This window comes from Chiloscyllium punctatum, chromosome 21 (genome assembly GCF_047496795.1).
Source record: "Chiloscyllium punctatum isolate Juve2018m chromosome 21, sChiPun1.3, whole genome shotgun sequence".
NCBI classification, from domain to species: domain Eukaryota; kingdom Metazoa; phylum Chordata; class Chondrichthyes; order Orectolobiformes; family Hemiscylliidae; genus Chiloscyllium; species Chiloscyllium punctatum.
The window spans coordinates 9072299-9099839 of NC_092759.1; the positions used below are offsets into that span (position 1 = coordinate 9072299).

The following is a 27541-nucleotide window of genomic DNA, read 5'->3' on the forward strand; positions in this document are numbered from 1 at the left end:
AGAAACTTGTAGAATGAAACAGAAACTTAGTAAATTAAAATAATATTATTGACTCGGAGTCATATAGCATGGAAACAGTCCCTTTGGTCCAACTCGTCTGTGCTGACCAGACATTCCACTCTGGCCTATATCACTTTAAACTTTCCCTATTCATATTCTTATCCAGATGACTTTTGACTGTTGTAATTGTACTAGCCCTCCTCCACTTCCTCTGGCAGTTCATTCCATACTCATACCACCGTCTGCGTGAAAAAGTTGCCCCTCAGGTTTCTTTTATATCTTTTCCCCTGTCACCTTAAACCTAAGCCCTCTAATTTTGGACTCTCCTCCCTTTTGGAAAAAGTTTTGGCCAGTCACCCTATCCATGCCCCTATCAGGTCACCCTCAGCTGCTGACACTCCAGTGAAAAAAGCCCCAGTCCCTTCAGCCCCTCTCTATAACCCAAACCCTCCAGTAACAGCAACATCCTTGTAGATCTTTTCTGAACCCTCTCAAGTTGAATAACATCCTTCCTGTAGGATGACTAGAATTGTGCGCAAAATTCTAGAAGTGGCGTCACAAATGTCCGATAAAGCTGCAACACGACATCCCAATTCCCACACACAATTTTGCTGATGAAAGAAGGCAACACCTTCTTCACCACCCTGTCAACTTGTGACTCAATGTTGTCTGGGTTGATGATGCATCCCAACCCCTGCACAGTTCATCATTTTTTAAAGACCTCTACTGCGCTGGTGAGCACTGCATGTTCCCTCTCCAGGGACACCTGCGTGTAAACATAACTCTGAAAGAGGGGCAGACAGTCAGGATTGTCAGAAACCTTGGCCAGACCCAGAAGAAGGCCCATCAACTAGTCAGCCTGCTCTGAATGCCCTTAAATCAGGAGCATAGGACTGAAGTCCAACCAATTCGAAGGAGCAGCCCCTTCAGAAACTGAACAGGGCTTTCAAACTGAAACATTCTACATTGACGTGACGCACTGACACCTACTTGTCACAAAATCTACACGTGGCCTGGCACCCAGTGGATGTACTTAGTCTGTGATTGTATGGGACTGCCACATGCAGCACTCTCCACCAAGCATCTCCAAAGGAATAGGGGATGACCCACAGGGGATCTTTGCTGCTCGAGGGCAAAATAGTGTCCAAGCGACAGGCAAAGGTACAGAAGTGGAGAGCACGCAACAACACTCAGGATTTCCCAAAGACAGTTCAGATTGTGGGGCGCCACATCATGGGGAAGGGTGTTTTGCATAGGATTGATGTTGACTTCTGGATGGGCAGCGCTCAGTTCATCCAGAAGCCCACCACACACCTGAGCCATCAAGATCTTGCATGGGGGCCGCCGGGCACCTTGTCCTTCAGGTGTCAGCCCGCAAAACGGATGTTGACCAACACCCTCTCGGTCAGCTGTGCGGGGTCATCCAGCCCCCTCCTCTGCCATCTAATACGTCCCTGACCCTGGTCAGCTGAGCATCCCAAGCCCTCCCCTCCTTGCAGCAGCAGAGAGCTCGCTGACAGAGGAACCTATTCCTGAGCAGTGGCTCCTTTACAATAACTGCCACTCCTACAGGAGGAGCATTGAACATGACCTGACCGTGTTCCAGACTGTGATCAAGCCCCAGTGGAAGCTCGGTAATTCCTGGAAGGGCATCAGTGGGCGAGACTGTTCCGTGAACAGGAACCTCGCTTTGATGTTGAGGCTGTGCACCTGACAGAAGAAATATGTCATAAGGGCCCCCCAGCGTAGAGGTGGGTTGATGTAAAGATATCACTGCAGAGCCTGAAGGTGGAAAGTTGTTATCCAGATGCGGAGGCACACTGGTGCCTGACTCCTGTCTTCCAGCAGTAGACTTGGGACTATAGCAGGGACTGCTGCAGCAGCACTGCCTTTTGTCCCAGAAAAACTCAACAAGCTTCTTCTGGAGGGTTTGACAAAGCCAGGGGTTAGGACCAAAGTGAGCAGCTGGTACCATAGCATTGCAGCCAACAGCTGGTTTATGACCACTCGCACCTTGTGAGACAACACTCCTGTCTCGTGACCTTGCTGAGTGATCACCTTGGTTTCAAGTCATGCCAGTTTGCTGGCCAGGATTCCTCGTCAGGGCAAAGATGGCATCCCAAGTAGAGAAAGTGAGTGGTACTCTACAAGAAGCACCGGAGCTGCTCCTGCAGGAGGTCCATCTGCTGCAGATTGACTGGAAGTCCTGAACACTTTGTCCAGTTGATCCTTATGGAGGACCCCACAGAATAAACCTTCTGGCGTTTGTGCATCTTCTGTGAATCAGTCCCATCCATAAACCTGAGTATGTCATTGGTGTATATCGAAAGGACCACCCCCAGCCTCCACACAGAGTTAGATATGACAATCACGTCATAAAGAAGCACAGTTAAAGAGAATGCAATTGGCCGGACAGGGGGCAACACTAGTACACTCCCCTCCCGAAACATAGGGGTGCCGTAAGGGATCCATTAACCTTCACTAGACATTCCACAGTAGTGTACAGAGGTTGGATCTGGGTGACTAAAACCAAAGGCTGACAGAGGCCTGAGGAAACACTCCTGACCCACTCTGTCAAATGCCTTTTCATGATCAAGGAAGAGAAAGGCACTGGACAGACTAGCCCTCTGGGAATGATGGGTCATGTCCGGGCCAGGTTGATGTTGTTGTGGATGCTCCAGTCTGGGACTGATCAGACTGATCTCGGTGGGTTTTGTGGTCCAGCATGATACCAAAGTGAGACAAAAGCGCTCTGGCAAAGATTTTGTTGTCCGTGCTAAGAAGGGAGACCTGACCCCATTCTTTAATAAATGGATATTCCCAATTTTGGGCAACAGAGTACTGATGGCCCTGTGCCAAGAGGGGCATCGCCACAGCAGTCGAGGGAACTGGCTCTAGGCTGCAGTCAGTAGCACCAACAACAACAGACTCGGCTCCAAGCTCCAGGTTCCACCACCAGCAAGGTAAAGACTTTGCTTTTGATGTTTCAAGAGTTTAACAGACAGAAATTACATCTCGACCCCCTCCCAAAACTGGAAGATGTTCTTTTGGCTTTAGTACAAAGAGGTTGAGAGAGGTTAAACCACATGTCACTAAATTATTAATGATGTCTGACATCATTTCACCGAAGTCCAAGAGAATATTGGTAGTGGATTTGTGAACAAACCACTTTGACAGTACCGTACCCAAAGGTTATCCAGTGATAGACCTGTCCCCACCAGTACTGTACCCCAGTGTTATACAGTGACAGACCTGTCCCCACCAGTACCATACCCAAAGGTTATCCAGTGACAGACCTGTCCCCACCAGTACCGTACCCAAAGGTTATACAGTGACAGACCTATCTCCACCAGTACTGTATCCCAGTGTTATCTAGTCACAGACCTGTCCCCACCAGCACTGTGCCCAAGGGTTATCCAGTCACAGACCTGTCCCCACCAGCACTGTGCCCAAGGGTTATCCAGTCACAGACCTGTCCCCACCAGCACTGTACCCGAGGGTTATCCAGTGACATACCTGTCACCACCAGTATGGTACAGTGATGAACATTAATCCAGTGTATTACTGTCACCACTAATCTCTTAATGTTCCATTTTCACTTTTCCCTGAAGAAAACAAATAGTCCTTCCTCCATCCCTTCAAAGTCAGTATCTTAAATTTTCAAATACCTGAAGTTACTATGGTGAGATTATAGCCATGTGCACAGCCCCGGCATATTCCCTTCTTGAAGGAAATTCCTGAACCAGTTGAGATTTTAATCTTCTTTGTTATTTCACTTACAATTTGTTCATTATCTATATGGTGATATGTCCTTGCTGCTTCTTAGGATGTACTTGGGTGCGAGAGCCCCTTCTCTGCCTCCTTGTCAGTGCAATTCCGCTGCGACCACTCTGCCTCAGAGTGACAAACCCAGCAGACACGCACTAAACTATACCTGGCCAGGCTTTTAATTGCCGTTTTTTTTAGTGTTCCTTGCTCTTTGAAAGCATGGCTGGAGAAACAAGACAACAAAGCCAAGGAGGAAGTAAAACTGAAGAAGAGCAGGACCAAAATTTGCTTATGGGGATGTGTGTGTGGCTGGCTTGGCTCGCATTTATTGCCCATTCTTCATTGTCCTGAAGAATGTGGGAGTGAGCCACCGCCTTGAACCACTGCAATCCATGTACTGTTTGGACACTGTTATAGGTCTGACTAAAACCACTCAAAATATATTCAGAGGATAGTCAAGACCAAAACTTGTTTTTTTATTTTGAAGGTAAACAGAAGGTGTTGCATTCCCGATGCAATTTGACTGGACAAACTAGCAGATTTGAAGCAAATCAGAATAATAGATTATTGACTACTGCCAGTGAACTGTTCCAATATATTAACATCCCATAAATACACCTTTGGCAAAAGACAAGTTCAGAAAAACAGATTATTTCACAGACAGTTCTCCAGTCCAGGCGAGAAAACTCAGAGAATGAAAAGCAGGGAACGAGTTCCAAGCCATACTTCAAGACCCAGCAGCAGTGAAAATCTGCTAAAAACCTAAAACTAAACATCATCCCTGGCTCTGTGGGAGCTTCACCCCACCAACTCACATTGTTTCTGTTGCTCCAAGTTCTTAAAAAGAACCCAAGGCGCCTCAAACCATTTGCTTTAAGGGTTTTCAAAAAACAACTCGGTGCCTCTGCCTTAAAACCTCTATTCCAAAAAAACTAAGACAAAACATACCTCTTACAGCCACCGTATCATCACAGCACCTACAGTGCTGTTAGGAAAAACATTCCAGGACTTTGACCCAGCAACAGGGATGGGAGGTGTGTCAGATTTGATCTTCCACTGCTCTCTGGGGTCACGCAAATCTCAGTGATTCACCAGGCTTTAAGTAAAGAAGTTCCTCCTCCTCTCTCCTAAACACTGATGTTTTCAGCTTAGAATTGTGTCTGATTTTAAGGTTCTGCAGCAAAGGGAAATAATTCCTCAGCATCTAACCTCTTGCATTTGCTGTTATGTCACACTGGAATAATGTGCTGGCAATTAAATCCTGCTATATACTAAATTATTGCAAAAGTTAAAAACATTTTTAAGAGTATACACAATTCTCCAATGAATCTGTTTTTCAGGCCCAGATATTCCTGACACTCCATATCAAATAACCCAGTAATTCCAGCTAAACTCATGGATATAGAACAGCCACACCACTGACATACCCAGTGGGTGCCTGACCATTGGGGAGCTCGCTGATTCAAATGGAAAATTATGTGATAAAACATGAAAATGTCCACTATGACTGGAACAAAAAAAAAGTTATTATTGAGAGAGTTTACAGAACAGAGGGATTTGGGAGTCTTAAAAAAAATTCATTCACGGGATGCAGGCATCGCTGGTTAGGCCAGCATTTGTTCCCATCCCAAGTTGCCAAGAAGGCAGTTGAGAGTCAACCACGTTTCTGTGGGTCTGCACTCATGTAGGCCAGGCCAGGTAAGGATGGCAGATTTCTCCCTGAAAGGACATCGGTGAGCCAGATGGGTTTTTCCCAACAATTGACATTGGATTTGTGGTCGTCATTAGATTTTTAGTTTTGGATTTTAATTGAATTCAAATTCTATCATTCGTCGTAGCAGGATTTGAACCTGGGTCCCCATTTACCTAGGTCGCTGGATTGAACATCTGGTGATCATACTGCTCGGCCATCGCCTTCCAAAACATGAGCACGCATTACAGCAAATGATTAGGAAAGTAAATAAAGTTGCTGTTTATGACAAGGGAACATAGTATAAAAGTAATGAAGTTTTGCTTCAGTTGAGACCGCATCTGAAGTACAGTGTACAGTTCATTCTCATTCTGTAAGAAAGAATATGAAAGAAGCAGTTGCAGAAATTCATTTGACTGATTCTTGGGACAAGAGGGTTACCTTGTGGGGAAATCGAGCTGTACGGCCCCTTTGTTCCAACTCATCCATGCTGCCCAGATATCCTAAATAAATCTAGTTAGAAATCACACAACACCAGGTTATAGTGCAACAGGTTGTCAACCACCTGATGAAGGAGCAGCTAGTGTTTCCAGATAAACTTGTTGGACTATAACCTGGTTTTGTGTGATTTTTAACTTTGTACGTCCCTGTCCAAAACGGGCACCTCCAAATCTTCATTAAATTTAGTCCCATTTACTAGCATTTGGTCCATTTCCCTCCAAACCCTTCCTACTCTTGTACCCATCCTGTATTCAACAAGAATTGCTATTTATTACAATTAAACAGACGAGCAAACAATTAAAAATCATTGACATAACTCGTCTAAATAAAACTTGCGTTCCATTATTAACTCTCCCCAAAGCATATGAGGAGACAGAAAAAAATAAAGTGAGTGTCATGGATAGAGGGAAGACAGGGAATGTAATTCAGTCAGTGATCTTTGTTCATTGGGTCAACTGAGTTGGTTCGTGTGCGCATCAGAATGCTGCTTCTTGGTGTTCTGTTTCTGGTTGCTTTCCCTAGCTGTAGGAGGTACAGGTTGGTTAGTGCATATGTATAAAAGATCTTTGACTTACTTATTAGGTTACAGCAATTATTGAATAAATAATAACCTGCAATAATAAATAATAAGAAAAAATAATTTTAAGTATTCAAGTTGGTTTTTCTACCAAAAACAGTCGCGGTACCTGAGGTGGTGGAGGTTTGATGACTTCCTGGTTGGCCCCTGAAGCTGTTCAGCTCCCTGATAATGAATTATCTTGTTGTTGACAGGCAGGAGACCTTTGTCATCAATAGCTGATCAGCAGTCCACAGGCAAATCAGCTACTTGTAGTCAACTGATCCTCCGTTTGTACACGGCCCCTGTCTCCAGCTCATCTGCAAACTGCAGTTCCATTACTGCTTGAACAAGGAACTGTGTAAAACTGCACTGACTCGTAGAGTCTGGTCACCTGCTTTCAAAACTGTAGTAATCCAGCAGCAATCCTTGATGTTTAAAAGGGTTGTTTTCTCTTTGCAGCCCACAATCAAAAATACACTGAAGTGAAAAGATATGGTTTTTACATCACGTGTAAGAGATAATGCTCGACTTACCAGTGACCCAAACATCTCAAAATTGAGTGATAAAATTTGCTTCAATGTTTCTAATGGCTTCTTCTGCCTCTGCTGTGCAGGTGAACTCCTGGAGTGGCTCGATTGAAATTGGAGTGACTGCCTTGGATCCCAGTACGTTGGATTTCCCCAGCAGTGCCACTGGGCTGAAGGGTGGCTCCTGGATCATTTCAGGCTGCTCGGTGCTGCGGGATGGGCGATCAGTGCTGGAGGAGTACGGCCAAGACCTGGACCAGCTGAGTGAGGGTGACAAAGTGGGCATTCAGCGGACTGCGGGGGGTGAGCTGCACCTGTGGGTGAATGGACGAGACTGTGGGGTGGCAGCCTCAGGGCTGCCCCCACGGGTTTGGGGCGTGGTTGACCTGTACGGCAAGTGCACTCAAGTGACCGTGTTGGGCTGTGACACCATCCCTCGAAGGGAAGAAACTCGCAGAGCCACTGCTGCCACTACCACCACTGAGGAAGGTAATAGAGCATTGTCTTTGCATCACTTGTAAAACGGGTCCACTTGTCTACCTCCCTGCTCTCTGTGGGAGCTTGTTGTTGACAGGTTACAATCAACCTGTTTCGACACAGCATGGAGTCTGCTGTAAAGCACTGTGCGAGGATATGGATTTCTGAAAGGGCTGTATACGTGCAACTCAGTTTTCATTTTTTAACTTTGAAAATTAAATTGCTCATAATAGTTTACTGGTAAATTAGATTCCAACACCCGACAGGAATGTGCTGCACTTCTGCTAAATGTAGGAGAGCAATTCGCATTGTACGCACGGTACTTCCAGCAGAGCGGTGGACCATTCAGTTTGTTTGCTGGTGTTGTTGCTGAACATGAGCATCCCCCACCCACCTTCATCTTGTCTTCCCAGCATATCCTCCTATTCCTTTCTCCCTCATATCAGCTTCCCCCTTCAAACAATGCTATCACTGCCCATTCCTTGTGGGAGCAAGTTCCAGAATGTCCCATTTTCTGAGTGAAGACCTCTCTGTTGAACTCACATTGGAGTTTTTTCGGAATGTCTAAGCTTGACAATCCTGAGTTCCTACTCTTCTCCGGAACATCTTCTCTACATTTACCCTATCAAACTCTCCCCATCATTTTAAATACCTTAATCAGGTCGTCCCTCAGCCTTCTCGAAAGAGCCTAGTCTGTTCAGGTTCTCATGGTTGGTAAAACCTCTAAGCTCTGACAATTTATTGCTGCCTTGATGTCCTTTATGTATTTTGGAGATCAGATATATTTATTGTGTTCAGAGTGTGGTTTAATTTAAGAGGTGAGAGCATTAGGTTTCGGGTTTGGAAGGGTGGCTTGGGGGGTGTTCACTCTCAATTTGGTGGAATGAGTTAAACGATGGGGACAACTTGCACAGACATAATTTACACTTACTTAAATAGAATGGTGGGGCGGGCTGATTGAATTCATTTTGGAGAAATGATCAAGGAAATTATGTCCTCTGTTGGGGAAAAAGAATCATAGCATGAGACTACAACCTTGAAATTTAGAACCAGGCTTTTCAGTTCCCAACACACAGGAGAGTACAAACCTGCCAAACGTTAAAGGCTGGAGCTCAATTGATGTTTTCTCCAGGTCAGTAGATTCTGTTGTTAGTCAGGATCGTCATGGGATATGAGTGAAGGCAGATAATTGAAGTTGGAATTAAGATCATGTGTGATCTAACTGAATTGCAGAACAGGTTCGCAGTGTTGAATGGCTTCATATTCCTCTATATGTCTACTTCCATTCCCTTTTGGGGATAAAAATGCTTTACCGAGCTCCTAGGATTCCCTAATCCGCTTTTACAAATTATTTCTTTCTAATGAATCAACAGCAACTTAGAATTGTAGAATGGCTGCAGCTCAGGAGGAGGCCATTGAGCCTATCATCGTTTCCCAACTGGAGCAACTCGCCTAGAGCCAATGTCCCACAGCAGACTAATTTTATTTTCTCTCTTCAGTCTAATTTAGACTATTTGCTGATTAAAAGCCACACTTGACCTTGCTTCCACTACACCTTTGGACAATACATGCCCAACTCTAACCACTCACTCCAAGAGAAAGTTTCTCCCTGCGTCTCTGTTGCTTCTTTTATCAATCACCCTCTAGTTCCTGATCCCCTGGCCGTGAGAACAGTTCCTTTTTGTTGCATTCATCCAGACTCCTCATGATTTTGTACACGTCTATCAAATTTTATTTAAACACCCTGTTCAAGGCAAACAGGGGTTCAGCTTCTTCAACCTGTCCACATAACTGAAGTTCTGCATTCAAATCCTTCCTCATGCGGTGCCCAGAATTGGACGCAGTATTCCAGTTGAAGCTGAACCAACATTTTACACTGATTTACACTGCAAACACTATTCGTAGGTGACACAAAGAGCACATGTATGCAAAGAGGCTCCCATTGTCATTCTGAAGTGAAGGAAACCAATAATCAGTCTCGAAGGCGATGCTACCAGACCGTTGTGTGATCCAGGACTCCTGCATAGTGTGGGTAATGGAGTCAGACTGCAAGGCTTTTGAAGGGTGACTGCAGAAGTGAAATAGGCAGAAGTGGCTACTGCAGATGCTGGAGATCAGAGTCAAGATTAGAATGGCACTGGAAAAGCACAGCAGTTCAGGCAGCATCCGAAGAGCAGGAAAAGCGACGTTTTGGGCAAAAGCCCTTCAGGCGTCATTCCTGATGAAGGGTGTTTGCCCGAAACATCTCTTTTCCTGCTCCTCAGATGCTGCCTGGCCTGCTGTACTTTTCCAGCACCACTCTAATCTTGACTCTGCAGAAGTGAGATGTCTACTGTAATGACACAGTGGCCTTCCATAGGTAGCCTGGACCCTGGATCAAGAGGGCACTCAGGGGTCCACCTGAGAGAACATGCCCTGCAGTGGCTGCAGCTCATGAGCATCTCCCAAGTTTAGGAAAGGCCCCTCCCTATCAGAATGGTGGGTGGAGAAGGCAGAGCAACAGGGTGAGTGCAGCGAAGGAGTTCGTATCCATGTTTGCTTTGTATGTTGCAGTCCACATCATATGACCACATATGCGCTTACATAGAGATCGTTTTCATGTTATGGGCCATCATCTCGACTGATTTTTCATAGCACCCTTACCTTTATAACCAGTGCTCCAGATTCTTGTCGCATTCTCTGTCTTTGCTTCTCTGATTTGTTTTTTCAGTACATCTCTCAACCTTCCACATTGAGTCTGATTCTCAGTTCTATTGTCCACCTGACATCAGTTATATACACCATTTTTGCTTCATCTTACGCTGTTTCTCGACCTTTCGTTAACCAGGGAGTCAACGCCACCTTTAACAATCAAATAGATTCCAAAGTGATTCCCACGTACCTGGATCAGTACGTGGGACTATGATGAAGTGGTCATTGAGGAAGGGACAAGATAGAATGTCTCAAGGCGAATGTCACATCTGCGCTCCGAGAGAACACATGGAGAGCTCGTACATTAAGGCAATATGGGTGCAGCTCAAAAATAGGAAGGACACAATCATTCTGTCATACTATAGGGGCCCAAGAGCTACCAAGACATTGAGGAGCAAATATGTAGGCAGATTGTGAAAAGTTGCAATAACAATAGGGTTGTCATTAGTGGGTGACTTTAACTTCCCCGATGTTGACTGGGATTCCTTTAAGGTTAGACAGGGCAACTGGGGCATCCTAACAAAGAGGGTTTCTTGATATGGTACATGGATAGTTCAACCAGAGGAGGGGCTATTCCGGACCTTGTGTTAGTGAATGAGTGTGGACATGTGACTGACCTTTCAGTGGGACAGCATTTTGGAAACAGTGATCTCAACCCCTTGCAAGTTATGATAGCTATGAATAAGGATAAGTCAGGACCTTGTGGGAATGTAATAAATTGAGGGCAAATTATGTCAGTATTAGGCAAGATGAAGAAAAGTTAAGTGGGAGCCACTATTTTCAGGCAAGTCCGCATTTGCTATGTTGGTGTTTTTTTTAAAAGATCTACTGATGAGAGTTCAGGGCCAGCATGTTCCAATAAGAAGCAGGGACAAGGATGGCACGGTAATGGACCCTCTGATAACAACAAGGGATGTTTAGATTAGATTACTTCCAGTGTGGAAACAGGCCCTTCGGCCCAACAAGTCCACACCAACAATCCAAACAGCAACCCACCCAGACCCATTCTCCTACATTTACCCATTCACCTAACATTGCGGGCAATTTAGTATGGCCAATTCACCTAATCTGCACATTTTTGAACTGTGGGAGGAAACCGGAGCACCCGGAAGAAACCCACGCAGACACGGGGAGAATGTGCAAACTCCACACAGTTGCCTGAGGCGGGAATTGAACCTGGGTCTCTGTCGCTGTGAGGCAGCAGTGCTAATCACTGTGCCGCCCCAATTATTGTGAATTTAGTCAAAAGGGAAAAAGCGTATGTACAGTTTAGGAAGCTCAGATCAGACAAGGCCCTCAAGGAATATAAAGAAAGCAGAAAAGAGCTCTAGCAGGACATCAGGAGAGCAATAAGAGACCATGAAATGACCTTGGCAAGTAAGGTTAAAGAGAATCCCAAGGCATTCTATACACACATTAAAAACCATTGGATTACTAGAGAGAAGGTAGGACAACTCAATGATAAAGGAGGGAACTTGTACTTGGAGGCAGAGGATGTGGGCGAGATCCTAAATGAGTAATTTGCGTTGGTATCCATCCAGGAGAAGGACATGGAGCCTAGTGAGATTAGTGTGGAGCATGCTAATATGCTAGGGCGCTTTGAGGTCAAGGAAGAAGAGCATTAAGGTGGGTAAGTCCCCAGGGCCTAATGATATCTGCCCCAGGTTATTGAGAGAGGCAAGAGAAATTTCTGGGGCTTTGACCAAAATCTTTGTATCCTCACTCTCCACTGGAGAGGTCCCAGACGACTGGAGAATAGTGAATGTTTTTCTTCTGTTCAAGAAGGGAAATAGGGATAATCCAGGGATCCTTAGACTGGTGAGTCTCACATTGATCATTGGGAAGCTATTGGAGAGAATTCTTAGCAATAGGATTTATGCAGACTAAGAAAAGCATGGCCTAATTAGGGAAGAAGGGCTTATGCCCGAAACGTCGATTCTCCTGTTCCTTGGATGCTGCCTGACCTGTTGCGCTTTTCCAGCAACACATTTTCAGCTCTGATCTCTAGCATCTGCAGTCCACACTTTCTCCCCTAATTAGGGAAAGTCAGCTGGGCTTTGTATGCGGCATGTCAAGTGTAATAACTTGATTGAAATTTTCGAGGAAGTGACTAAGTTGATCGATGAGGGTAGAGCAGTGGATATTGCCTCCATGAATTATAGTAAGGGTTTTGTCAAGGTCCCTCATGGTAGGCACATCCAGAAGATTAAGGTGCATGGGATGCACCATCACTCGGCTGCTTGGATTTAGAATTGGCTTGCCTGTGGAAGTCTGGGTCATGGAAGAGTGTTTTTCTGGCTGAAGATCCATAGCCAGTGGTGTTCAGCAGAGATCTGCACTGGGACCTCTGCTGTTTGCGATTAATGTGAATGACCTGAATGAAAGCATCGATGGGTGGGTTAGTAAGTTTGCAGATGACCTAAAGGTTGGTAGAGTTGTGGATAGTATAGAAGGTTGTCAAAGGATACAGCAGGATATAGATCAGCTGCAGACATGGGTAAAGAACTGGCAAATGAAGTTTAATCCGAGCAAATGTGAGATATTGCACTTCGGGAGATCAAATGTTAAGGAAAAGTATAGAGTTAGTGGCAGGACCCTGACCAGCACTGATGGGCAGAGGGATCTGGGGGTTCAAGGCCAGAGCTCCCTGAAGGTGGCCACACAAGTAAATAGGGTGGTAAAGAAGGCATGTGGTGTGCTTGCCTTTATTGGTCAGGACAATGAGTACAAGAGTCAGGATATCATGCTGCAGCTTTGAGACTTAAGGCCGCGTTTAAAATATTGCACTCAGTTCTGGTTGCCATATTACTGGAAGGATGTGGAGGCTTTGAAGAAGGTGCAGTAAAGGTCTATGCGGGTGTTGTCTGGATTAGAGGGTAAGAGCTATGACGAGAGGCTAGAAAAACCAGGGTTGTTTTCTCTGGAGTGGCAGAGGCTGAGGGGAGACTTGATAGAAGTCTATAAAATTGAGATGCGTAGACGTGGAGGAGATGTGAAGGCAAGTTATTCTACAAAGAGTGGTAGGTGTTTGGAAGGCGCTGCCAGTGGTGGTGGTAGAGGCAAATACGATAGGGGTGTTTAAGAGGCTTTTAAGTAAGTACATGAATATGATGGGAATGGAGGGATATGGACCAAGGGCAGGCAGGAAAGCTTAGTGTAATTTGGAATTGTGTTTGGCACAACATCTTGAGTCAAAGGGCCTATTCCTGTCCTGTACTGTTGATGATGACTTCCAGTGAGACCAACTTTGGAGGAAAACGGCGTCCTTTAAGAATTACAGAATGTTGTAGGCATAGGAAGGAGAGATAATAAAGTTGCTTCAACCACAGGGATCACTTTTTTTTAAATTAGAGGTATCAGACACTGAGAATCAGTGCAGGTCAGTGGATGGATGGCACAGTGGATGAACCGCACTTGTGTGACTTGGCCTGCAGAGGTCAGTGATGTGGTGTTGGCCAGGAGGAGGCACGTGTACCATGAGCCACAAAACTTTATTCAACCGTAGCCCTGCAAACTCATGCATACCACCATTTTACCAGTACCATCAAACCTGGTTCATTGAGGAGCTCAAGCCAGGCACACAGCGCCAGTTGCTTCAGAGAATAAGGCTTCAACCTGAAGTTACAACACAAGACAACTTGTGTGTGTAAAATAGAATGCAATATATAGAACCTAAACTGGTCTTTGACTCTCCTTGAAACAACTTCTTTGCATCTACCCTGCCAAGTTCCGTCAGGTTCTTGGATATTTCAATAAAGTTGCTTCTCGTTCTTCCAGACTCCAGTGGGTACAGGCCAACCTTCTGAACTTCTCATAAGACAATCCCTCCCACCCGAATCAACCTGATGAAACTGCTCCGGACTGCCTCCAACGGCAGTTCAGGGAACCTCGATTATCCGAACAAGATGGGCGGGCACTTTTTTTGGTTCGGATAACTGATTATTTGGTTAATCGATTCGATGCCTTTTCTCTGGGCCTCTGAGTTTTCTATTAAGTCTGCTCCCCGTTCAGGAGACTAGCAGCAGCACAGCGCGCACAAGCACTCACCAGCCACCCCACCCCTGCCCCAAACACCGCACCCACCCCCCCAACCCCATCCAACACTACCCCATCCGCCCCCAAACCCAATCCGCCCCCCCCCCCAAAACCCCCTGCCCGCCCCCAAACCCTGTCCAACGCCCCCCATCCACCCCCAAACCCAATCTATCCCCACCTGCCTACCTGCCCAAAACCCCCTGCCCACAGGCCTCCATCACCCCCCACCCCCCAGGGTGCCCCCGCCCCGCAAACTCCATCCGCCCCCGCCCCCTCTCTGGGGCAGCCGGACTGGACACCAATAACAAGGCTGCTGCTGTTGCTGCTGCCTTTTGGGACGTGAGTCTCTAAATAGCAGACATACACACAACTTTTTACTGTAACGTTTTGACAGATTCCACCTCTGCCCTGTAGAGGACCATGTTAGAGAGATTATCTGAAGAAGGGGGGGTTTAGGGTACACCCCTGTGTAGAACTCCAGGGAAAGTGTGGGGAGAGAGAGAGGGTGGGAGGTCGGTCATTTAAAGGCAGTGTCTGTGCTCCCATCGGTCGAGGACTGTTCTCGACAGCACTTTTAATCACTGTAAACAAAAGACACGATCCGTGTTGGACACACGTCTTTGATGTAATGTTCCATTTGGGACCTCGAGATCTCCTTTGGATAACCCGATTTTTGGATAATTGGTATTCGGATAATCGAGGTTCCTCTGTATATCTTTCCTTGGGTAAGGGAAAGCAGTGTTAGCAGTGTCCCAGGTGTGATCTAAGTCGTGCCTTGTGTAGTATTATCAAGACTTCCCAGTTTCCATATTCCACCACCTTTGAAGTAAAGGCCACATTCTATTTGTCTTCCATATTATTATGGAGCAGCCCAGACCACCTCAAAACATTTCAAGAAGGTAGTCCAGACCCTAACTTTACTAGTTGTTTTAAGCAGCTGTACAGTGGATATTCCAGGAGTGATGCAGCTGGCCCAACCACTCAGTGTTACACAAAACAGAATTTATTTATTAGACTACTGAATGAAACAGAACCAGATTTAGAATAATTTAATCGATCTGAAAAGCCAGTTGACTATGTCGCAACTTAATGATGCTGTTCCAAATATTTGCAACATCCCAATGAACACCAGTTATGACATGGAGGTAAACCCATCTGTTAATTAAACCAAACACTCAGAAAAGGTCACCTCGCCTCGTGATCTGTTAAAATGTGAGTCCCAAATTCTGCTATTTTAAAAAAGTAACATCAATTTATTTTTTAGCTCTAAAAGTAAACATTAAACAACAACTATTCACCATTCTAAGCCCCTTCCTCTCAACTGCTGACTATCTGCCTCCAACTTAAAACAATATGCTGTTCCAATAAGGCACTTATTAAAATTACATCAACTTAATTTCAAAACCACGCAGTTGCTGTCTTCTTCTGTGTCTTCAGTCTTGCAGCTGCTGATCTCCCTGGGTCGTTGTCTGTTTTTTGCTGTGAGTATGTTACACATGAAAAGACACCTTTGATAGAGAGTGTTTCCTAATTTCTTGGAGAACAAGATGTTATTTGGGTAATTCACTCTCTCTCTATAGCAGTTGCTCTCTAACCAATTTTCAAACTGTCTGCAGTTTTATGCCCCCAACATCGGATCATCTCATTGGTCCGATGTTGGCAAAACAATGAATTCAAATTTGATTGGGTTTTAGCATCCTGGGAATAATTTAAACTTATTGGTTAAATTTGAATTGTTGTCAAAACAGCAACCAAACCTCATGTATCCATTTAGCAGCCTAATATTACATATTTTCAAATTTCCAGTACACTCTGGGACTGCCATTTAGTCAAATGCACAGGTGCTTGTGAGCTCTCAGTTCAGAACAGCATTCTCTTTCTCTTAAAGGAACAATAGACACCTTCAACTTCATACACACTCCTTTGACAAAAAAAGGTAAAATCAAACACAGGTTCTTACTGGAGAGATGTCAGCGAGAGAGAGAGAGGGGATCAGCATGGAACTGTCCCTTTGACCAACAGCCTCAAATACTGACTGCTTGTTCAAACCAAATCAAACCAAAACCCTAAACTGGGAGAACTGCCCCCTCCCATTGATTGCACAAGTGTTTTAAAAGAAAGACTTAAAAGCATTCTCAAGTAGATATTTCCAGACATATCGAAACTTCTGCCTTTATGACCCCTCTGGGGGAAAAAAAAACAAGGACAACCTAACCTTGTTAAAGGAGCAGCATTATCATAATATTACACTATAAATTTATCAATATTTCCTAATTACTTGTTCTATTACAATTACTATCATATGCTCCTAGAGCAAGTGGACCTTAAACCTGGGCCTCCTGGCCCAGAGATAGGGACACAATCACTGTGTTACAAGAGACCATTGCTGTTGAACTGGTATGCTTACTTCCACCACTTTTCCTTTGTCTGTCTTCCTTGTTGTCTCTTCAGAGAATTCTAATAAATTTGTACGGCATGATTTCCCCTTCATCAAGACATGCTAACTGTGCTTGATTTTGTTATGTGTTTCTGAATGCTCTTCTTTATAGACTGAAACATTTTGCCAATAACAAATCTTAAGCTAGCTGGCTTATAGTTATCTGTTTTATTTTGGTCTCCCTCCTTTTAAAATAAGGATGTTACATTGGCGATGTTCTAGCACTTTGCTGGAACCTCAGGATACTTGGAAGATTATGACTGAGGCATCCATTATCTCTGCAGCTACCTTTTTTTTTAAAGATTCATCCTATTAAGTCCAGGGGGCGTGTCGGTCTTTCACCCCACTAGTTTCCGTTATACCTTTTCTCATTTAATAGTTTTTTATTGATTTCCTTTTTGTCCTTTGATTATTTATTATTTTTGAAATGCTGTTAATAACTTCTACCATGAGGACTGATGCTAAGTATTTGTTCCTCTCCTTTGCCATTTCATGTTTCCCCATTATTATTGCTCCAGTCTCATTCTCTAAAGGTCCTGTAATCACTTTGGTGTGCCTCTTTTTTTTTCTTATGTAGTAAAGGGATCTCTTGCAGTCTATTTTGATCTTTCTTGCAAGTTTATCCTCAATTTTTATTCTTTTCCCTCTTCAATACTTATATACATATAAAATTCTAGCACTTCCTCCCTAACAACATGGTGGTGTCCCTACACCCCAAGGACTGCCAATGATCAAGAAGGCAGCTTACCACCTTCTTTTGAAGGGCGATTAGAATTGGGTAATAAATGCACGCCTAGCCAGCAATGTCCATGTTGCATGAATAAGTAAAGAACTAGAGCACAATGGAATCCATAGTACAGTCTAAAATGTCTTATGACATGAGTGAAGGTGTCACCAATGGTTTGGATGGGATAGAACCATTGATAAAATGCAGGAGGACATTCAACCCGCGGTGTCTGGGATAATTATTTGCAAGCACTTTACAGTTAGTCCCACAGCACTGCTCCTTCCCAGTTACCCTACTTTTGTGGATTTTATTCCAAATCTGCTTTCTAAGCATTCCTATCAAATCTGCTGCCAGCCTTCCTGATCACAACAACTTGCTGTGGCTAAGAGAAAACTGTTGTTATGGCCCATGCCCAAGCCCCATGACTCCTGATGTGGCCATAAACGTTAATGATTTAATCAAAGTTCATAAATCCAGTTTACCTTGCCAATGGAATCGAGTTAGCAGCAATTATTGATCAGTTTTCTGTACTTAACAGCAATTCCTATTCATTCCAAATCATTGAATAATAAGCACAGGCAAAACAAAACTATAAATTTACCAACATACACCTCTAACAGCCGGCTGGCTTCAGTACTTGTTGTTACTGCACACAGAGAGGTAGATTGCTTCTTCCAATCTGCGAACCTTTTTCCTATATTGTTCACACATACTAGCTGTTCAGTTGTCCTGCTGATTCCCTCTAGCATCCATAACCAGTCACAATTGTACAAACCAATCAGCTACCATTGCTGGCTGAATCTCCCTCTGTTCAAACCCTGGTGCCCTGCACTGAATCCCCCTCTGTTCACAGCCTGGTGCCCTGCACTGAATCCCCCTCTGTTCACAGCCTGGTGCCCTGCACTGAATCCCCCTCTGTTCACAACCTGGTGCCTTGCACTGAATCCCCCTCCGTTCACAGCCTGGTGCCCTGCACTGAATCCCCCTCTGTTCACAGTCTGGTGCCCTGCACTGAATCTCCCTCTGTTCACAGCCTGGTGCCATGCGGTCTTCATTCACCTTCACTGAATGTCACTCTGGTCACACCCTGGTGCCCTGCAGTCTTAGTTCACCTCCACTGCTTGAAGAAAGGTGTTGGTAAGCGCCACTCTCAATCGGTTCGCAGCTTGTTTTCAAATGTGCAGAAATTTCATCCATAGTACTTGATTTTAAAACAGAGTTTTTCCCATTTCAATCCTCAATCAAAAATAAAGTAAAACGATATGTTGCAGTCTTTATAGTGGAATTAATAGAAATGGAGTGAATAGACGCTTAACTCCTGTGAAGATAAACTGGGGAGCCTGAGAGGAATTGGACAGAAAGTAGAAAGATGTGGAGTCAAAGGGACTTAGAGTCGTAAAGGCAGGCCCTTCTCCACAAACTGGTCCATGCTGACAAAAATGTCTATGCACGCTAACCCCATTTCCCTGCACTTGGCCCAAATCCTCCTAAACCTCTCCTATACATGCCTTTTAAATGTTAATGTACCTGCCTCAACCACTTCTACTGGCAGCTCATTCCATATGCATACCATCCTCTGTGGAAAAACGTTGCCCCTTGGATTCCCTTTTCTTTCCCTCCAACCTTAAACTGATACCTTCTCATCCTCGATTCCCCAACCCTGAGAAAAATACTGAGTGCATTCATCCTATGATGCCTCTCACGATCTTAGATACTTTTATAAGGTTCCTCTCTCAGTCTCTTGCACGCTAAACAGAAAAGTCCTAGCTTGTCCAACCTCACCCTATAACTCAGACCATTGAGTCCTAGCAACATCCTTGTAAATTTTTTTCTGCACTCTTTCCAGTTTAATAACATCCTTCTTATAGCAAGGTGACCAAAATTGAACTCACCAATGTCCTGTACAACTGCAGCATGACATCCCAAATTGTATGCTCAGTGCCCTGACTGCTGAAGGCCAGTGCGCCGAAAGCTTTCTTCAATGCCCTCTCTACGTATGACTCCACTTTCAGATAACAGTGCATCTGAACTCCAATATCCCTCTGTTCCGCTACACTCCTTAAGGCCCTTGAGTTGATGGGGAACAGTAAGATGTATGGCACCTTCCCCTGCCTCCGGGAGAGGTGCAAAAGCCCCGCCCACACCTCCCCCCTTCCTTCCATGCAAGGCTCCCAAGGATCGTTTCAAATTCGGCACAGATTTACCTTTACATCCTCCAACCTCATCTATTGTATCTGGTGCTCTCAATGTGGTCTCCTCCATGTCAGAGAGACCAAGCGCAAACTCGCAGAACGGTTCAGAGAACATCTCTGGTCTGTACGCACTAATCAACCCACCTTCCCGTGGTCATCCACTTCAGCCGTCTCTCCCATTGTCCTAAGGACATATCCATTCTGGGCCTCCTGCACCACCTACACAAGGCCACCTGCAAACTGGAGGAGGAGGAACACCTCATTTTCTGTCTCGGGAGCCTACATGGCATGAACATTAAATTCACTAGTTTCTAAATCTCCCTTCCTCCCACATCATCCCAGATCCAACCCTCCAACTCTTTTCCACCCTCTTGCCCTGACCTACCTGACCATCTTCCTTCCCACCGACCAACCACTATCACGTCCTACCTTTGCCTACCTTTCCCCTCCACCCTTCCTTTCCCCTCTCTCTTTGCACCCCCCTCCCCCATTTATCTCTCCGCCCCCTTCCCCCTCTCCAATCCTGAAGAAGGGTCCTGCCAGAAGTATCGACTGTCTTGCTGTTCAGATGTTGCCTGGCCTATGTGCCTTTTCTAGCACCATGCTTCATCAACAGGAGGGTGTACCATCCAGGTGTATCTCGAGTTACTGGGACTGGTGAGGGTGGAGAGAGCAGTGAGGAAGGCTTTATGCAGGTAGTTGGCAGTTGGAGCACAGGAAATTTGCTTTGATACAAGAGGCTGTGCTGCTTGATATGATTCAGCCTGGTCTGGAGCTGCAAAGGTAAACCAGTTCTGTGTTGACATCTTCCACAAGGAAAGGAAGTTAAATAGCACAATATGGGAGGGTGAGATATGTCTAAATGGGAAAGGGATGAAAGTGCTTATTGAGAAATCCAAAAGACGTCTGGTTTAAGCTCAACTCTTGGTGGTGCATTGAACTTTTAATATTTCATTGAGGTGACTGCTTATAACATTTGACCACTCTCTCTTCCCACCCCATCCACCCTAACCATCTTTGCTCTGCCCCTTCCATTTACACTGTCTCTTTCTTCTCTCTTCACCCCCTTTCTTCCTTCCTTCCTTCCCTCCCTCTCTTCCTTCCCCCCTCTCTCTTCTCCTCCTTCCCCTCTCTCCCCCCACTTTTCCCCATCTCTCTCTTTTACCATCTCTCTTCCCCTTCCCCTTCCCCTTCCCCCCCTTTCTCCCTTCCCATCTTTCATTCTTTTCCATCTTCCCACCTTTCTTCCTCTTCCTTCTTTTCTCATCTCTTTCTCTTTCCCATTTCTGATCTCTGTCTATTCCCCCTTTTCCTCCCTCTTGCTCCCACTTTCCCTCCCCTGTCCCCACCGCACCTTTTCCTCCCTCTCGCCCATCCATTTGCTGTCTCTGTTGCACTGCTTGGCTGTTCCTCGCCTGCCTGTCCAGGTTTTGTGGGGATGGAGCTGTCAGATGTTGTGAACAATGCCATTCTCTCAGCGTACACCGGGAGCTTGCTGAACGTCAGTCTGGGCAGCCCGCTGGACAGCAGCTGCTCGGTCACCTCCAACGATGCCCTTCTCTTCCACGAGAAGTGTGGCACACTGATCAAGCTCAGCAACAACAACAAGACAGCCGAGCGGCGCCGCCCACTCGACGAGTTCAACAATGGCGTCGTCATGACCAACCGCCCGTTGCGGGACAATGAGATGTTTGAGGTGAGCAGTGGAAGCTGGATTAGGTGTTTAGTATCTGCTTGTGTTAATTGATCGCCAGATTTTAATTGATTGTTTTCCTCTGCTCTCCATCTTGCCATCCCATCAACCTGGTCTCCAAGGCTTTGCTCAGAATTGACTTTACAAGTAGAACCGTGCCCAGCCTCCTACCTTGTCATGATCTGAATGTGATGTTTGCTGCAGCACCTTGATCTTGTGGCCCTGGGAATGATGGTACTGGGTCATCTTGATCTGAAGTAGTTCAATATAACTGAGGGCAGGAAACTCAACCCCATTGTTAAGGCCACTGGAGCCATTTACAGACCCAGAGCAAATAAAGACTGAGGTTTGCCTCGGTAAAGGACACTTGTAAAGAAGTTGGGTTCTTTCTGCAACCCTACATTTTCACACTTTGTTTCACTGATACCAGCTTTTGATTTCTGCCATTTTCTTTGATTAGAATTCATTTTCCTAACTTCAGAATGTGATTAAAACTCCTGGTCTGGTATTAGTACCAACATGTTCATCTTTTCCCCAGATAGTTTTTGCATGTGTGACCCAATAACTGGTGTTTTGTCTCCATTTAACTGCCACATGAGACTGGAGATCAAATAGTGAACAATAGAGACTAGTATCTGCGCATTTTTAGCCAGTGGGGGAATTGTTGCAATCCTGGGCCGGGCTTGTAAACCTGAGTTTTCATCTGACTAGTAATTTATTTTAAAAGTTAGAGACCCATGCACTTAAGAAAATAAAGGCACAAGATTCCATGGTTTTGAACAATCAACTATAAACTTGACTATCCAAAGTTAGAACAGGAATACCATCTATAATATATGTACAATTTGTATTCTAACGTTCAGAATTAACACAAGTCAAATATAGATAACAAACTGTGATCAAACATTCTACCTCGCGCATTGAATTGAAAATGTAAATCCCATGGACTTCTCCACAATACCACGGACTTCTCCACAATACCACCACCTCCCTTCAATCCAATGTTAGTGATACAGTGGATAATCAAATCTTAGTCAAACTTCACAAAGCATTCCAGTTGATCACTTTTGACAACCTGACCTTCAAACTCCCTCAAGAGAGGCTCCACGATGGACAGTCTGACAGACAGTTCACATTCTAGTATTTCATGTCTTTTTTTGGGGTTTGAGCTCCTCTGGATTCTGCACAGTGCACTCCAGCACTTGGTCTCAGATGCATTTCTAGCTTTTCACTGACCGCCAGGTTCACCATGCTAGTACTACACCTTGAGTTTCCCCAGTGTAGTTCAGTTGCCTTCCCAGTAGTGCAGCAAAAGGCAACACTGTTCTTGCCTGCAGCTTGCTTCTCTCTCCCTTTCTCACTGTGTCCCCCAAATACAATTGCTTTCTAACTGCCTTTCACATTGAAACTGCTCTTCAGTGGGTCTTGAAGTGTTTTGGGGTGAGCTATAAGGAGAGGCTGAACAGGCTGGGGCTGTTTTCCCTGGACCGTCGGAGGCTGAGGGGTGACCTTATAGAGGTTTATAAAATCACGAGGGACATGATAGGATTAATAGACTATGTCTTTTCCCTGGGGTGGGGGCGTTCAGAACTGGAGGGTTTAGGGTGAGAAGGGAAAGATATAAACGGGACTTAAGGGGCAACATTTTAATGTAGAGGGTGGTGAATGTATGGAATGAGATGCCAGAGGAAGTAGTGGAGGCTGGTACAATTACAGCATTTAAAAGGCGTCTGGATGGGTATATGAATAGGAAGGGTTTGGAGGGATATAGATAAAGTGCTGGCAAATGGGACTGGTCAGCATGGATGAGTTGGACCGAAGGGTCTGTTTCCGTGCTGTACATCTCTATAACTCTATTGAAAACATTGCACTGGTATGGTGGCTCAGTGGTTAGCACTACTGCCTCATAGTGCCGGGGACCTGGGTTCAATTCCAGCCTTGGGTGGACTATCTATACAGAATTTGCATGTTCTGCCCATGAATGCATGGGGTTCCTCCTGAGTGCTCTGATTTCCTCACACAGTCCAAAGATGTGCAAGTTATCAGTGCTAAATTGTCCATACTATCCAGGTAGTTGGGGACAGGGCGTAGGGCTGGGACTGTGGGATGCTATTTGGCGAGTCAGTGCTGACTCATTGGGCTGAATGGCCTCTTTCCACACCATACAAATTCAGAGTTTCTGTGATGAGGTCACTTTGTGCCTAGACAGTATTGAATATAAGCATTTGCTAAATTGTTGTGGTTCTGTTCGCCGAGCTGGGAACTTGTGTTGCAGACATTTCGTCCCCTGTCTAGGTGACATCCTCAGTGCTTGGGAGCTTCCTGTGAAGCGCTTCTGTGATCTTTCCTCCGGCATTTATAGTGACCTGTCTCTGCCGCTTCCGGTTGTCAGTTCCAGCTGTCCGCTGCAGTGGCTGGTATATTGGGTCCAGGTCTATGTGTTTGTTGATAGAACCTGTGGATGAGTGCCATGCCTCTAGGAATTCCCTGGATGTTCTCTGTTTGGCTTGTCCTAGAATAGTAGTGTGTCCCAGTTGAACTCATGTTGCTTATCATCTGCGTGTGTGTGGCTAGTCCTTTGGGTTGCGGCATGTCCTCGTTCCGTTGTCTTTCCCTTAGGCATCTGTTGATGTAATTGCACGGGTATCCATTTTTGGTGAATACATTGTATAGGTGTTCTTCTTCCTCTTTTTGCAGTTCTGGTGTGCTGCAGTGTGTTGTGGCCCTTTTGAATAGTGTCCTGATGCAACTTCGTTTGTGTGTGTTGGGGTGGTTGCTTTCATAGTTTAGGACTTGGTCTGTGTGTGTGGCTTTCCTGTATACCTTTGTGGTGAATTCTCCGTTCGGTGTACTCTGTACCATCGCATCCCGGAATGGGAGTTGGTTGTCCTTTTCTTCCTCTCTCGTGAATCGGATTCCTGTGAGTGTGGCATTGATGATCTGGTGTGTGTTCTCTATTTCTGTGTTTTTAATTATTACAAAGGTGTCATCCACATATCTGACCTAGAGTTTGGGTTGAATTTGCAGTAAGACTGTTTGTTCTAACCTTTGCATTACTGCTTCTGCTATGAGTCCAGAGATCGGTGAGCCCATGGGTGTTCTGTTGATTTGCTCGTATATCTGGTTGTTGAATGTGAAGTGTGTTGTGAGGCACAGGTCCAGTAGTTTGAGTATGCCGTCTTTGTTGATAGGTTCAACATCCTGTTGTCTGTTCTGTATGTCCAGCAGGTTGGCTATTGTTTCTCTGTTTCTCACACACGCAGATGACAAGCAACGTGAATTCGAATGGGACAACACTACTATTATAGGGCAAGCCAAATAGAGAACAGCCAGGGAATTCCTAGAGGCATGGCACTCATCCACAGACTCTATCAACAAACACATCGACCTGGACCCAATATACCGGCCACTACAGCGGACAGCTCGAACTGACAGCCGGAAGCGGCAGAGACAGGCCACTATAAATGCCGGAGGAAACAGCACAGAAGCGATTCACAGGAGGCTCCCAAGCACTGAGGATGTCACCTAGACAGGGGACGAAGCGTTTGCAACACAAATTCCCAGCTGGGCGAACAGAACCACAACAACGAGCACCCGAGCTACAAATCTTCTCCCAAATTTGCTGAATGGGTTACATTGTAATTGTTGTGTGCAACACGCATTGTTTTCATCACAGAATGAGCACCAGTGTTCGTTCCAACTACAACAACTTATTTATATAGCGTATTTCACGTGAAACAAAACTTGTCCAAGTCTTATAAGGAGATGGTGGGTAAAGTTCTTGAAGAGGTTACGTAGGAGATTGACGAGAATAATACCAGCAATGAATGATTTAAGATATAAGGAAAGATTAGAGAAATTTGGCCTTATTCTGCTTGGAGCAGGCAAGGTAACAAGTTGACATTATTGAGGTGTTCAAAATTATGAACAATTTGGACAGTGAAGAAGAATATTCTGTTTCCATTGGTTGGTATATCTGTAACTCGGGGTCACAATTTTAAGACTTGTCAGCAAGAGAGGTAGAAACTAGCTGGGTGGCTCTTTCAGGAGTCAGTGAAGGCATGATGGGTTGAATGGCCTGTACTGTAAATTCCAAGATTGTATGACATAAAGCTTTGTCAATGTTTTAAGGATTCACTTTAAAGTGGAAAATCAGATAGGGGAGGCAAAGAGGTTTAGGGGGGGAATTGTAAAGCTTTTGGCCCGAACAGTTGATCACCAGACTCAGTGATGGAGCAGTAGGAAATGGAGGATGCTCAAGAGGCCAGAATTAGAAGAGCAGAGAGGTCTCTTTGACTGGAAGGCTGAAGGAGGTTAGGAGAAGGGGAGGCCACAGAGAGACTTTAAAACAAGGATGAGAATTTTAAAATTAAGGGGTGGATGGGTAGAATAGGGCAACAGGAATTAAATTATGATATGGACAGCAGAATTTTAGGTGGTATAAATTTTATAGATGGGAGAATTTAGCAGAGCAGCCGTGAGAGTTTTAGAAAAGTCAAGTTCAGAGGTGATGAAGTTTTCAGCAGCAGATGAACTGAGGCAGGAAAAGCCACATGGTGCTATGGAGGTGTCTGCAGACAACCTTAGTGGCACCATGGATAATGGTCAGAGGTACATCTGAATGTGACACCAAGGTTGTGAACAGACTGGTTTCATCTGGAGACTGTTGCCTTGGGGTGGAGATAGTCAGTGACTAGGAGATGAATAAGAATGAGAAGGAACTGAAAAATTCCTGCTCAACTTAATGCTTTCTTATTTTTGACTGACAGGTTGAGATATTTCTGAGGAAGTGTCACTGGACCTGCAACTTCTGCTACAACAATAGCTGCTACCAGACCTGCTGAGTTTTTCTAACAATTTCTGTTTTGTTCTGATTTCCCACCATCTGCAGTTCTTTGTTATTTCTTGGGATACTTCAGTTCGGTACAATTGTTTTTCTGACTTGAGGTTCGTGTTCCACAAGGATCAGTGCTAAGACCTGTGTTTGTTGTAGTGCATGCACAGATGATTTGGATGAAAATGTAGGTGGTCTGACAAATAAGTTTGCAGATGACACAAAAATTGGTAGAGTTGTGGATAATGAGGGCAGTTGTCAAAGGGTACAACAGGATGCCGATTGCTTGGGAAGTCAAGCAGAGAAATAGCAGCTGAAGTTTAATCTGGACAAATGTAAATGCATTTTAGGAGGTCAAATACAAGAGGAAAGTGTACAGTAAATGGAGCATTGATATGCAGAGGGATCTTGGGATGCAAGTCTGTCACTCCCTGAAATTGGCAACACAAGTGATAAAGGAGAGATACCGCATGCTTACCTTGATTAGTTGGGTTATTGAGTTTAAAAATTGGCACATCATCTTGCAGTTACATAAAACATCAGTCAGACCACATTTGAGGCATTGTGTGCAGTTCTCTTCACCATCACGCTACAGCAGGAACGTGGAGACTTTGGAGAGTGTGCAAGAGGTTTACCAGATGTTGCTTGGATTAGAGTGTGTTAGCTATAAGGAGAGTTTGGACAAACTGGGATTGTTTTTGGTAGAGCAATGAAGGCTGAGGGATGATCAAATAGAAGTGTACAAAATTATGAGAGGTACAGATAGGGTGGATGGTCAGTGTCTTTTTCCCAGGGTACAAATGCCAAATACTAGGCTTCACAGGGTTAAGGTGAGAGAGGGCAAGTTTAAAGGAGATGTTCGAGGGAAGTGTTTTCCACAGACGGTAGTAAGTCCTGGAAATGCGCTGCCAGGAGAAGTTATGGGAGCAGATTCAACAGCAAAGTTTGAGGCGTTTAGGTACATGACAGGCAAGGATACGTGCCATATGCAGGCAGATGGGATTAGTTCAGAATAGCATGATGGTCAGCACAGACATAATGTGTCAAAGGGCCTGTTCCGGTGCTGCACTGTTCTTGTTGCGCACTAGTGATCTTGCATAGAATTGGATTTAAGCTTATATTGTGAAAATGAAGGGAGGAGATAGAGTCAGGATAAATACAATATTGCAATAAATGCAGTATTTCCAATTGAAAGGATGTGACTCGTGATGAAGCTGAAGGTTTTCCTATGGAGTCACCACTTTTCCCAGAGGTTGAAACATGAGGACCCAGGACAGAAAGTAATACAGTGCTGGTCTGAGGCGGTGGAAGAGCTTCTGTGGGACTGCTTGGAATTGGTGGACTGGTCCATGTTCAAGAATTCAGTGGCTAACCTGGACCAGTACCCTGCCACCACTGTCACGGGCTTCA

General features: G+C 45.0%; 1 protein-coding gene across 5 annotated transcripts in view; it reads left to right on the forward strand.

The window, feature by feature from the left end:
- The window catches only part of neurl4 (neuralized E3 ubiquitin protein ligase 4), a 133419-nt gene that overhangs the window by 5987 nt on the left and 99891 nt on the right, over positions 1–27541 (forward strand). For all 5 annotated transcript variants that reach the window (XM_072591513.1, XM_072591515.1, XM_072591512.1 and 2 more), the window contains exons 2-3: positions 7132–7534; positions 21032–21300. In XM_072591513.1, coding sequence (XP_072447614.1) covers positions 7132–7534; positions 21032–21300 — 672 coding nt within the window. The remainder of the gene's footprint in view (positions 1–7131; positions 7535–21031; positions 21301–27541) is intronic.